The sequence below is a fragment of the Salmo salar genome, chromosome ssa20 (genome assembly GCF_905237065.1).
Source record: "Salmo salar chromosome ssa20, Ssal_v3.1, whole genome shotgun sequence".
NCBI classification, from domain to species: Eukaryota; Metazoa; Chordata; class Actinopteri; order Salmoniformes; family Salmonidae; genus Salmo; species Salmo salar.
Window position 1 is genome coordinate 50427611 of NC_059461.1, and position 14598 is coordinate 50442208.

At 40.4% G+C, this 14598-nt stretch overlaps 1 protein-coding gene across 1 annotated transcript; it reads left to right on the top strand.

Annotated features, from left to right (window-relative positions):
• The first annotated feature begins 7650 nt into the window (after positions 1-7650).
• Positions 7651-10193, top strand: LOC106580723 (mRNA decay activator protein ZFP36). Its single transcript, XM_014162065.2, has 2 exons — positions 7651-7797; positions 8065-10193. The coding sequence occupies exons 1-2, from the start codon at positions 7765-7767 to the stop codon at positions 9124-9126; spliced, it is 1095 nt and encodes a 364-aa protein (XP_014017540.1). The 5' UTR covers positions 7651-7764; the 3' UTR covers positions 9127-10193.
• Positions 10194-14598: the final 4405 nt, after the last annotated feature.

Sequence of the window (14598 nt, forward strand, 5' to 3'; positions counted from 1 at the left end):
ACGGTTTTGATATAAATTTTTCTATAACAGGGGGACAGGGCACAGTGTATTGCCATCCATTCAGGTTTTCCAGGTGTGGTAGACAGTGCTGTGTTTAAGAGGGGTTGCGTAAATAGAAGGGAGGTAGCATCAACTCACAGAGCCAGTATGTGAAAGACGAGGGGTGGTATTCCATATATAAGGCTATGTTTGTTCCTCAGGGAATATTTCACACTGCTAAAATGTGTTTCGAAGGGAAGTGTAAAAACTGCACCTCCATAGCGAAAACAGAGTGGCACAAATGCAATCCCTCTGAGGACCACTAGAGTAAGCTACCGCTTTGATTCGCTGAGGTAGTTCTAAAAAACAGACATACCTGGAAAACCTTATGTACCAAAGTATTACCCAATTTCAGTTTTTTTTTCCAAAAGCAAATCTTTTAAAAAGCATCTCAAACTGAATTTGTGAACTCAGGGAGATTAACCTCACAGACAAGTTACCCAGTGAGTTTGTCAGAACAAATCAAATAGGCTAAGGGAAAACATACAAAGGCAATAGAGGAAAACGGTTATCATACAAACGTTATAATCAATGCAGAGCAATACGTAGCTACGGTAAAGAACGTCGGCCTACTATACAGCACAAGTCCTCATATACACCTATTTCAAAAAGACACACTGATTTTAAACAAAGGAATAGAACACGGAAACACCTCTTGAAAAAATAAGAGCCACTGTGTTTCTAAGGGCTGAGACTCACTGTTAGTAATGTAAGGCGAGCAGGAAAGGAAGGTACTTTCCCTTGTAAAAGGTCTGTAAATATGGGCTCGTGACCAACCGCAGCAGCTGAGTCAGTCGATGCCCTCTGTCCTCCTCCTGTAAGGTCATCCCCAATGAGAAGAGTATGTGGTGCAACTGACCCATCTTCAAGTGCCCTGATGATACTGAAACCAAGCAGACAAGAGTATGAAAAATGGGGGGAAACAACCCTGGAGAGCTTGGAGGGTAATATAAAGGGAATATTTCGGATTTTGATTCGATTTATTAGGATCCCCATTAGCAACAGCTAGTCTTACTGGGGTCCGACATATAATGAAAAAGACATAACAGACAAATGACTTTACAATTTACATACAGTACCAGTCAGAAGCTTCCATTAACTAAGGTCGATGTCTGCACCCCCTCGGAAATCTAATTAGCAAAAAATATATATATCCCCATACAACTCTGTCAGTTTAAGCAAGAGATACACTACCACTCAAAAGTTTAAGAACACCTACTCATTTAAGGGTTTTTCTTCATTTTGACAATTTTCTACATGGTATAATAATAGTGAAGACATCAAAACTATTAATAACACATATGGAATCATGTAGTAACCAACAAAAAAAAAAGTAGCCATCCTTTGCCTTGATGACAGCTTTGCAAACTCTTGGCATTCTCTCAACCAGCTTCACCTGGAATGCTTTTCTTGAAGGAGTTCCCACATATGCAGAGCATTTGTTGGCTGCTTTTCCTTCACTCTGCGGTCCAACTCATCCCAAACCATCTCAATTGGGTTGGGGTCAGGTGATTGTGGAGGCCAGGTCATCTGATGCACCACACCATCATTCTGCTTCTTGGTCAAATAGCCCTTACACAGCCTGGAGGTGTGTTGGGTCATTGTCCTGCTGAAAAACAAATGATAGTACCACTAAACACAAACCAGATGGGATGGCGTATCGCTGGTTAAGTGTGCCTTGAATTCTAAATAAATCACTGACAGTGTCACCAGCAAAGCACCCCCACACCATCACACATCCGCCTCCATGCTGACACGGTGGGAACCACACATGCGGAGAACATCCGTTCACCTACTCTGCATCTCACAAAGACGGTAGACGGTTGGAACCAAAAGTCTCAAATTGCACTCATCAGACTAAAGGACAGATTTCCACCAGTCTAATGTCCATTGCTCGTATTTCTTGGACAAAGCAAGTCTCTTCTTCTTATTGGTACCCTTTAGTATTGACTGATCTTCATGTCTTAAAGTAATGATGGCCTGTCATTTCACTTTGCTTATTTGAGCTGTTCTTGCCATAATATGGACTTGGTCGTTTACCAAATAGAGCTATCTTCTGTATACCACCAAAACCTTATCACAAGACAACTGATTCGCTCGAACCCATTAAGAAGGAAAGAAATTCCACAAATTAACTTTAAACAAGGCACACCGGTTAATTGAAATGCATTCCAGGTGACCACCTCATGAAGCTGGTTGAGAGAATGCCAAGAGTGTGCAAAGCTGTCATCAAGGCAAAGGGTGGCTATTTTGAAGAATCTCAAATATCTAACTTATTTTTATTTAACACTTTTTTGGTTGCTATATGTGTTATTTCATAGTTTTATGTCTTCACTATTATTCTACAATGTAGAAAATAGCACAACTAAAGAAAAACCCTTGAATGAGTAGGTGTGTCCAAACGTTTGACTGGTACTGTACTGTACACTTAAAAACATTAACATGTAGTGTGTGTGTGCATATCTATCAGTTACACATTAAGGTCAGTACATACACACAACAAGTAAGGAGTACATTTCCATTTGAGTGGAAGTTATGGTCCACAATCATTTAGGTAAAAATTAAATATGTCATTTGGGGTAACGGGAGGGGTGAGGGTGGGGGGATTCTGTTATGTGTACTGTGCCTTCAGAAAGTATTCATACCCCTTGACTTATTCCACATTTTGAGTTACAGGCTGAATTCAAATTGATTACATTTATTTATTTTCACACCCATCTACACACAATACCCGATAATGACAAAGTGAAAACATGTTTTTAGATATTTTAGCAAATTTATTGAAAAGTAAATTCATAAATATCTAATTCATATAAGTATTCACACCGAGTCAATACATCACCTTTGGCAGCGATTCCAGCAGTGAGCATTTCTGGGTAAGTCTCTAAGAGATTTTCACACCTGGATTGTAGAATATTTGCACGTTATTCTTTTAAAAATGATTTATACACTGTCAAGTTGGTTGTTGATCATTGCTAGAAAGCCATTTCAAGTCTTGCCATAGATTTTCAAGACGATTTAAGTCAAAACTATAACTAGGCCACTCAGGAACATTCAATGTCCTCTTGGTAAACGACTACAGAATATATTTGGCCTTGTGTTTTAGGCTATTGTCCTGCTGAAAGGTGAATTTGTCTCCCAGTGTTTATTGGAAAGCAGACTGAACCAGGTTTTCTTGAACCAGGTTTAGCCTGTGCTTAGTTCTATTTCATTTATTTTTGATGCAGTCACCACCATGCTTGAAAAGATAAAGAGTGGTACTCAGTGATGTGTTGTGTTGGATATTGCTTTATTGCAAACAGGATGCATGTTATGGAATATTTGTATTCTGTATTCTGTTCATTATTTTCACTGTCATTTAGGTTAGTATGTTAGTGTCACAGCGGGTGGCTTGAGGAATCAGGAGAGATGGAGTCAGGCGCAGGAGACAGATGATTCCGGAAATAAAGTTTAATAAAATATTCACACGGAAAAATATGCAAAGAACGGAGTGCAGGGTGTGCAAAATAAAGGCACCACCCTCATAAGAACGTTCACCAGGGACGCAGCCCAAAAACAATACAACGTAACTCCAAGAGGGAAAAACACAGAACCTCATAACAAACAATCAACCCTGACAACGAACAATCCCGCACAAACCACAAACCTAACTAGCTAGCCTAAATACCCTTCCCCACTAACAACTAATACAAAACAGGTGCATAACTAACCTAGGCCTAACTAACAGAACGTGAAACATAAATCGGTGGCAGCTAGTAGGCCGGCGACGACGACCGCCGAGCGCCACCCAGGCGAGGAGGGGCACCACCTTCCGTAGGTGTCGTGACAGTTAGTAGGTTAGTATGATCCATCCTCAGTTTTCTCCTATCACAGCCATTAAACTCTAACTGTTTTAAAGTCACCATTGGCCTATGGTTTCCTTCCTCTTCAGCAACTGAATTAGGAAGGACACCTGTATCTTTGTAGTGACAGGTTGTATTGATACACCATCTAAAGTGTAATTAATAACTTCACCATGCTCAAAGGGATATTCAATGTCTGCATTTTTTTTACCCATCTACCAATAGGTGCCCTACTTTGCGAGGCATTGGAAAACATCCCTGGTCTTTGTGGTTGAATCTGTGTTTGAAATTCACTGCTTGACTGAGGGACCTTATAGGTAATTGTATGTGTGGGGTACAGAGATGAGGTAGTCATTCAAAAATCATGTTAAACACTATTATTGTACACAGAGTAAGTCCATGCAACTTATTATGTGACTTGTTAAGCACATTTTTACTCTTGAACTTATGTAGGCTTGCCATAACAAAGACAATGAATATTTGTTGACTCAAGACATTTTAGCTTTTCATTTCTAATGAATTTGTAAATATTTCTAAAAACATAATTCCACTTTGACATTATGAGGTTTTGTGTGTAGGCCAGTGACACAAAATCTCAATTTAATACATGTTAAATTCAGGCTGTAACACAACAAAATGTAAAAAATCAAAAAAATAAAACAAAAAAAATAGTAAAGGGGTGCGAATACTTTCTGAAGGCACTGTAAATACTGACTGCTGTACAAGAAAAATATATTTGGATTTAGGTGTTGAGTCTATTGACAGTGCTGAACACAGATGTGTCTGGACACAACCCTTCACTTATTTATGTCTTGAGCAGCATTGAGAGGAGTTATAATAAGAGCAGCTCACTACGAGCTGACAATTTTGTCAACAGTAAGATAACTACAGCATAAAAACAGTGAGTTTAGCTGAGACATTTGATGACTGGGCCATTTGAGTCACTCCCAGGTCACTTCGCATAAGCGGTATCGGTGAATGATATTGTGGGTTAATGATTTGTGGAAATTGGGACAAAGGACATGGCATACGTGATTTTCAGTGGCAATCCACAATGCACAAAATGTGATTTCTGTATGCATTACATGGAGTTACATTTACAGTTTTGCTTTTACTCATCTATTTTCACACGTTGTTGGGCTGCTAATACAAGCTATAAAAGGTGCTTTAGAAAATGTAGCAATTTCAATTCTGTCAGATTTTTTTTGCATACATTTTGTAATAATTTCCCTAATTTATACCACAGCCACCCCCACCCCATGCACATGTCACCATGAGTGTTCATAAGGGGGTTCCTGCCTAAACATGCCTATTGGGATATCTGTAGTGTATAAATTGTACCTTTGTTAAGACTGGAAAGCCCCACTGGAAAGCTTGGCGTATCGCACATTGTTGCTCACTATAGAATGTCCCTTAGGGCTTAGCTAGTATGTATATTTGTGTGAGCATGTGTGTATGAGCAAGTATGCTGCGCACCTCCCAACTCACTAGGAGCGACTTTCCATACTCTTGGGACCAGGGAAGAAAATAAACTTGGAGAAAGATGCACACCACTTCACAGTTTGAGAAACCAAAGAAGTGGATTGGGAAACAAAATAGAAAAAAAGGGAAAGAAAAGGCAAGGAATAAAATATTTTCAATTTCTCATTAACCATTTTTAAATATAAGTTCCAACCAAATTTGACAAGGTAGTGGAAGCTTGGGGTTATTTTTAACTGGACATGAGTAGGCATGCCTGCTCTACCTGCTTCTGTGGCCGGGAGTTATGCTGCCTGCAATTGATGAAACTTGAGATTTTCAGGGCCCCATATGGACACGTAACACTGCTGTTGGGATAATGACATAATGTAAAGAAAAGGTACACTGTGACCACTAAGGTGGGAAACTGACATAATATGTCTTGGGAGGGAGGGACATAGAGTGTTTCTGCCTCAAGTTTGTGTTTCAGTTCCACATCCACCCCTTGGCTATATAGGCAATGAGGAGCTGGCTTACAGGAATATGTATACAGCAGTTACTACACATCATGATAGGCCAGTCTCTGCACCCATTTCCCCTCACATTGTCTCCATAATACAACCTTAATACTGAGTTAAACACAGGCTTTAAAGTTTAGGACACAACCAGATTATACAAAAACACTATCCAGTAACAACGGTGCTGAAGTCAATGTATAAGCATTTTGAGGGAGTGATAGGGTCCAAGTAAAATGAGCAGTTTCCTTATTAAACATTGAATAGTTGAAACCGTGTCCCTTCTGCCATTAGGTCGTTTGGCAATCAAATGACTAATTTGAAAGAGCTCAACGCACATCCAAGTGTAAGCATTTCAAAGTAAATATATTACTTTCTATCGCACTTCCTTGTTAGACTTATGAACTGTGTGACAACAAACCCACATGACAAATAGAGATACAGTCACCTCTAAGAACTGTAGATCAACTCAACATGGGACACTGTCACTGGATATATTTGGACTGGATATGTTTGTAAACCCTCTTAACTTCTTCAACTTGACACTATTTACATGAGCAAGTGTATCACAACTAATGTACCAAATACTCTCCGAATGTAGTCTACTAATCAAGACAAAGAGTGGGTTATTCCACACTTTAAAATCGGGCCATTCTTGCATCTACTTTATTGGTGTCGAGTTAATGCCAAAATGACTTATTTAGCCACACAAATTCAGATGCGTTTCTCACGCGTGTGAACAGTGCTATGTCAGGCAAGGGATAGACCCATGGTTTCATTGATGGTTAAATAGCAGAAACAGAAACATAGTCATTATCCAAGAGTTTCCTGCTATTGAGGGATTAGTAATCACATTGTCTGTTTACCATTGGGCTACCAGTAACACAGATGGAAAAAATACTTACATAACCTAATTCAGCCTTGTCATGGTACCACACATGACTTAGCAAACACTACATGATATCACAAATAGAAACTAAACCATATCCTTAGAGACCCTGTGTTTCAAGTCTAGACTGATTACTGGATAATGTTATTTGTTACAGTAAGATCATACTAAAGTCATTGCCTAAATGGATTCTGTCACCTGTCTTTACATTGTCATGTAAAATGGACATACAGATGGACATACAGATACATTTTAGGCCACCTTGTTAGATCTATAGTCTACATGACCACCATCCGGTCTCCAACTAAATGTAGTCTACATGAAATTGACCATGTCTGTTTTGTGCCAAAATGTGAGTGTAATTGTCTGAAGAGTGATTGAAAACATTGAGTTTAAATAATGCACATTGGCATATTTATTTCTATAGCCTAAGGGTATATAAATAACTATCTTTCCCTCCTTTGAGGGCTAGGCTATAACTGTTGGAAAATGAAAGTAAAGACTGGAAAATATATTATTAAAGACAGAATAAAAACAGAGAGCAGGTCTCACGCATAGAAACCAATGAGGAAAAAGTCTGGGGTGATTCTGGTAACAGCCTTGGGGGAAATGTGTCCAGCAACGAAGTAGTTAATCATAGCCTACTATCCCAAAACTAGTCGTCATCGTAACTTAAAATCGAATTGAACGTAGGAAAATAATGAACAAGTGGGTGACTATTTGTGTGCGTATTATGTAGCACTGTCTATATGATGCGTTTATGTTTGAATGTTGGTGAAACCGAAACAATACACAGCTGTTCAAAAATACAAAAACAGGGCTTTACGACAACCCTGGTTGCTGTGTATGAAACTTTACGGGAGTGGTGTCCGGGAAGATAGCACAGGAAACCCCGCCTGCCGCCCTAAATAAACTATAAAAGGCGAGTCCTGCAGTAACAGCGCAGCGCAATCGCCCGTGTCTTGCAGCTGAAAGTGACAGGCGAACTAAAACTTTTCAACGGACAAGAATACATAGAAGCATGTCAGATATGATCGACGATATTATCACGAGGGTAAGTTTTATTCACTGGGTTTATATTTATGTTCAGATCAGTAACATAAGCTATGGTTATGCATTTGGTGGGTAAAAAAAACACAATTAGACTATTTTATTAGTTGTTGGCTCCTTTCAACTTTGATTATATGTTGAAATATTCACAAAACATATTTAACGATTAAGCTTCTGAGGAGCAGAGCAGATGCTACAATTCTGCATCGTGAGTAGGCTATTACATGGTTATAACGTGATCATTTATTGACTGTTATATTTCTCTCCACAGAATCTAATCAATCTGGGTTTAGATGAACCATTCACCCAGAAACAAATTCAACCGATGTTACCTCGTCTCAACCGTTCAACTTCGTTCTTCTCACCAAAGAGCCATAGTCTAAGCTCTGAGCAATTGAACAATGATACCCCCTGGCCACTTGACATTTGGAGCAAGATGGCTCCAAGTCAACCACAGGTTTCCTTCAGACCTGACCGCTCCATGAGTCTGACCGAATCCAGTGTCCTCTCCTTCGGTAAAATGAAGACCCTGGATGAAGTGCCTCCACCGCCTGGATTTCCTCCACTGAACAGCCCGACACCTCTCCCTTCCAACCGTTACAAGACCGAACTGTGCCGTAGTTTCCAGGAGAACGGCAGCTGTAAATATGGGAGCAAGTGTCAGTTTGCCCATGGAGAGCCTGAGTTGCGTGGTTTGTACAGGCACCCAAAATACAAAACGGAGGCCTGCCGCACCTTTTACAACTTTGGCTACTGCCCATATGGAGCCCGCTGTCACTTCATTCACGAAGAGAAGCTCACCCCCTTAACCCAAAAGTTCCACAACCAAGCACTTGCTGATCAGAGCCCACGTCAGCTCCGTCAGAGCGTCAGTTTCGCAGGTTTCCTGAGATCACGCAGCTCACCCCCCCCTGCGCTCCACGACCCCCTTGGCTTCACCCGTGCTCCCTCGGTGTCACCACCCCCTGCGGACATTCTCTCCCCAGTGTTCAATGACACCCAACGCGACACATTTCAGTTTTGTCAGAGCCGACCCAGTGTTGGTGACATCCACAAAATCCCTATGATAGTTGAGCCACAGAAGCCCTCACGCTGCGTTTGTGGCCACGGAAATAACTCCCCAGACACTCTGAACAAATCGTACGCTATGGAGGACCGCAACAACATCTACATCACCCAGCAAAACCTCCAGCGCTTCTCTTCTGAAGATTCCCTCTCAGATCGGGATAGTTACACCAGCACAGGCAGCACCAGCGGTTCAGAGTCCCCCACATTTGATGGGGCTGGCAACAAGCGCCTCACCGTCTTTGCGCGTCTGTCACTCTCTGACTAGGAAACCCAAATCACATAGAGACAATCGAACACACGAACCTTGATCAACTGTGAAGGTTCTGCTTACACAAATCAGAAATCCTATCAATATGATGCGCATCAACACTTTATACTGTTTATTTATATTAGTAAATTACTTGCTCAGTGACATTTATTTGGTACTCAAACTTCTATCAAAATCTGTATATTTTTTATAATTATGAATATTTTCATTTAACTTTTCATCTTGTCTTCCATTAATTGCTTTCTTTAAAAATGACCTTGATCGTTATGATAGTAACAACGTTTTAAGTAGCTTTACCTGTCTCAATCAATATGAGAAGGACCTAGTAGCCTTACTTCGATTAGTCCTTTAAATATATGATCAACAAAAGACTCCCCTCCATTTAGTAAGCTGACAGAACTGTTTGTCAGGTCTGTTTATTCTGTTGGTATTCATGTGTATACCAAGAACTATTCAAACCATCAATGTGACTTGGAAAATGACAACAATACATTCTCTCACTGTGATATGCACTTTAAACTAGGTATTGGGAGACTAGTCTCTCTATGTAGCATTTAACCAAAGCTTTACACTTCTTTTATACTTTTGCCAAATTCTATTTTTCATATTATTTTTGGACTTTCATCATATTTTAACACATCTGTGACAAAAGTGAGAAGGTGCTAGTACACCCTCTGTGTATGTCACAGATCTAGGAGGGGGTATTTGTGTAACCTTGCCATTTATTTAGAGACCTGTTTTGTTGCATAATGTTTTGACAACCCTGGTCGGGTCCTACTCAACTGTAGTAGGTGACTTCTATTTCATCAGGGACTGTAACATCACAGTATTTCCATAGACTATATGTTGACTTATTTGCATTTCTTTGCTTTTTGTAATTGTATAGACTTAACTAATATATTTATTATGATATTTATTGTGGTAATACCAATGTATTTTGTACTTATTTATCAAGAACTTGTCAGGGTATGTAAAAACGATGTGTGAATAATTGAGAAAAAAATATGAATTTATTTTTGATCGGCTAAACAAGAGAAATAAATGAAAATGATAAAGAAATGTCATTTCTTGCATTTCATTGTCTTTTTGACAGTTTCACAGTTTGTCTCAAGTTTGATTCAATAAGGAAAACATTTCTTACTATTTGATGACAACACAAACAGAAGCTACATGAGGGCAGAATACATGGTTTAATAATACAAAAATAGAAAAAGAAGAAGCTCTCAATTCCTCAGTGTAAGCTGTGAGCAACCAGTCTATATCTTTCTGGAGACGGCTGTTATGTGAACACAAATGGGTGATAGGTCCAGTATTTGGCCAAAATACTGTGTCAGTCACTGAAGGCATTTGACCCAAAACAACAACTTACTCCTTATCCTGCATGCATAGAGCTCAGTTTCAGAACTAGCCATGCGTATATGCTGGAGCTAATGTGTTGATTGGGAGCTGAGCTGTAACCTAGCAGTGTGGTCAAGTGCCTGTCATATATGACATTCCTCTCCTGGAACACCATTTCCTCAAGGGTGCTCACCCTTGTGTTTACTCACTGGCAAGGTTGTCATGGTTAACAGTCTTTCCTTCTGCTCTGTATACACTTCAGTGTAAACCAATACTTGCAATTTTTTTATCCCCAAATGGGGTATCAATTTTTATGATGTCAGATATGACTAGATTGCTTCAGAAAGGCCTTCTATTAAAAATGAACTCCGGAAATCTCCTTTTGCGATGTGTCCCTTCATATAAGGATAGCTGACAGGGTTTTATTGAGGAGTTTTTAATATGGGCACAGGATGAACACAAAGAGCAATGCAAGCACTTCCTTATACCTTGTATTTGAAATGTGAGGTTTATAGCGTTAAATCAACCTCCCTGCATCAATAACCTACTCTTACTCAACCCAGTAAGGTCTTCAAAAGTCTATACGCTGCACATTTCTGATGGGATCATCAGAAATTCCTTCTCCAAGAATAAAGTAGGGGTCAAAAAACAACCCTGAACACATAACTAGGGTTACAAAAGGAGGGTATATTACTGGAAACTTTAGATGTTTACCAGTAAATTACCAGAATTTTGTTATCTTTCAAGGATTTTATGTAATCTATCAAAATACATCTAGTCGCCCTTTTGGGTACCTCAGATTATCATAGGTGTCTGTAATTATCTCTGGCCCTCTGTGCGGCCTTATCACATCTAAAATACAGTTATATGAAATAATTGAATAAGATGATTTTAAATAATAGAATGACAAAGCTGGAAAACATTATGCTAAATATAAACGATCAACTATCAACCATTGGTGATTAATATGAGAGTTTCAGCATGAAATATACAGTACCAGTCAAAAGTTTGGACACCTGCTCATTCAAGGGTTTTTCTTTATTTTTACTATTTTCTACATTGTACAATAATAGTGGAGACATCAAAACTATGAAATAACACATATGGAATCATGTATCATCATGGGCTCCCGAGTGACGCAGCAGTCTAAGGCACTGCATCTCAGTGCTAGAGGCGTCACTACAGACACCCTGGTTCGAATCCAGACTGTATCACAACCAGACATGATTGGGAGTCCCATAGGGCGGCTAGAAATTGGCCCAGCAGGGTCCGGGTTTGGCCGGTGTAGGCCGTCTGATGCACCACACCATCACTCTGCTTCTCGGTCAAATAGCCCTTACACAGCCTGGAGGTGTGTTGGGTCATTGTCCTGCTGAAAAACAAATGACAGTCCCACTAAGCGCAAACCAGATGGGATGGCGTAGCACTGCAGAATTATGTGTTAGCCATGTTGGTTATGCCTTGAATTCTAAATAAATCACAGACAGTGTCACCAGCAAAGCACCCCCACACCATCACACATCCTCCTCCATAATTCACAGTAGGAACCACACATGCAGAGATCATCCATCAACCTACTCCGCGTCTCACAAAGACACGGCGGTGGGATCCAAAAATCTCAAATTTGGACTCATCAGACCAAAGGACAGATTTCCGTCGGTCTTATGTCCATTGCTCGTGTTTCTTGGCCCAAGCAAGTCTCTTCTTATTATCGGTGTCCTTTAGTAGTGGTTTCTTTGCAGCAATTCGACCATGAAGGGCTGATTTACGCAGTCTCCTTTGAACAGCTGATGTTGAGATGTGTCTGTTATTTGAACTGTGTGAAGCATTTATTTGGGCTGCAGTTTCTGAGTCTGGTAACTCTAATGAACTTATCCTCTGCAGCAGATGAAAATCTGGGTCTTCCCTTCCTGTGGCGGTCCTCATGAGAGCCAGTTTTATCATAGCGCTTTATATTTTTTTCCGACTGAAAGTTCACATCTAAAAGTAATGATAGACTGTCATATCTCTTTGATTATTTCAAATCAAATCAAAGTTTATTTGTCATGTGTGCCGAATACAACAGGTGAAGACCTTACAGTGAAATGCTATCTTACAAGCCCTAACCAACAGTGCAATATTTAAGTAAATTAGGTAAATAATAGATAAGTAGAGAAATACAAAATAAGAAGAACAGTAAAATGACAGTGAAAATAACAGTAGCGAGGCTGTATACAGGTGGTACCGGTACAGAGTCAATGTGCGGGGGCACCGGTTAGTCAGGCTAATTGAGGTAATATGTAAACTCAGCAAAAAAAGAAACTACCCTTTTTCAGGACCCTGTCTTTCAAAAATAATTCGTAAAAATCCAAATAACTTCACAGATCTTCATTGTAAAGGGTTTAAACACTGTTTCCCATGCTTGTTCAATGAACCATAAACAAATAATGAACACGCACCTGTGGAACGGTCGTTAAGACACTAACAGCTTACAGACAGTAGGCATTCTCCATCCAAGATGGCATAGCAGTCAGACGTCCTTTGTCCTCGTCTTGTCGTGTCCCATGTATATAAATATTTAAATATTTTCTTCGCATATATTTTTATATATATATTTTTCTTCTAAAAACTCAACTTCAAAACATTCTCCTGCAACCTGCCTCACCAATTGTCTTCAAAAAAAAGTATTATTCACCTCAAATCTGAAATCCACAACAGAAGCTAGCCAGAAGTTATCCAGAAGTTAGCCAGTTCACTGGCTAACATTAGTTTTCAGCTAACCACGGTTGGCTGTCATCAGCTATCCTTTAGCTCGAAAAGCTATCTCCAGTTTTTGTACAACGTGACTCAGACCAGAGCATACCGGACCTATTTTCTATCCATATCCATGGATTTCTACTGCAAGCTCCGGACATTTACACCTGGATCTTGCAGCTAGCTAGCTGCCATCCGAATGACTATTGGCTAACATCAGTCCCGGAGCAAACATCAATTATTCCGGAGCTAGCCAGCTGAAGAGTTCCATCAGCCACTCCTGGGCTACAATCACCTATCCGGACCCGTTTTACTGCCAATGCGGAGCCCCACTGGGCTTTCACGACTGGACTACCGACGTTATCTGCCCGAGGGAGTTATCCAACTGGCCCCTCCTTCACGACGTAACCTGAACGCCCATATGCAGCCCGCTAATCATTAGCTGTCTTATCGGCTGCTATCTGACTAGGTGTATCGGACAATTTTCTTGGGCCACTATAACTATTTTGCCAATTGGATTGGTCCCCTCTACCACATGGAACCCCACTAATCTACCGACGGAAACGCACGAGGTGGCTAAAAACAGACCATCTTCTGCAAGCTTGCTACCCATGGCCCGGCTAGCTGTCTGAATCGCCGTAACCCCAACCAACCTCACTACTCACTGGACCCCTATGATCACTCGGCTAAGCATGTCTCTCCTTAATGTCAATATGCCTTGTCCATCGCTGTTCTGGTTAGTGTTTATTGGCTTATTACACTGTAGAGCCTCTAGCCCTACTCATTATACCTTATCCAACCTTTCAGTTCCACCACCCACACATGCAATGACACCACCTGGTTTCAATGATGTTTCTAGAGACAATATATCTCTCATCATCCCTCAATGCCTAGGTTTACCTCCACTGTATTCACATCCTACTATACCTTTGTCTGTACATTATACCTTGAAGCTATTTTATCGCCCCCAGAAACCTGCTCCTTTTACTCTCTGTTCCGGACGTCCTAGACGACCAATTCTCATAGCTTTTAGCTGTACCCTTATCCTACTCCTCATCTGTTCCTCTGGCAATGTAGAAGTGAATCCAGGCCCTGCAGTGCCTAGCTCCACTCCTATTCCTCAGGCGCTCTCTTTTGATGACTTCTATAACCGTAATAGCCTTGGTTTCATGCATGTTAACATTAGAAGCCTCCTCCCTAAGTTTGTTTTATTCACTGCTTTAGCACACTCTGCCAACCTGGATGTCCTAGCCGTGTCTGAATCCTGGCTTAGGATCTCAGCGATCTTTCTATTGTTTTGGAGTTATTGCCCTTATTTCCTGTTTCCGGTCACAACTTGCAGACTTGTTTACGCTGCTGTGCGTTTTTGTTGCCGATCTTACTTTGATACCTGACGGT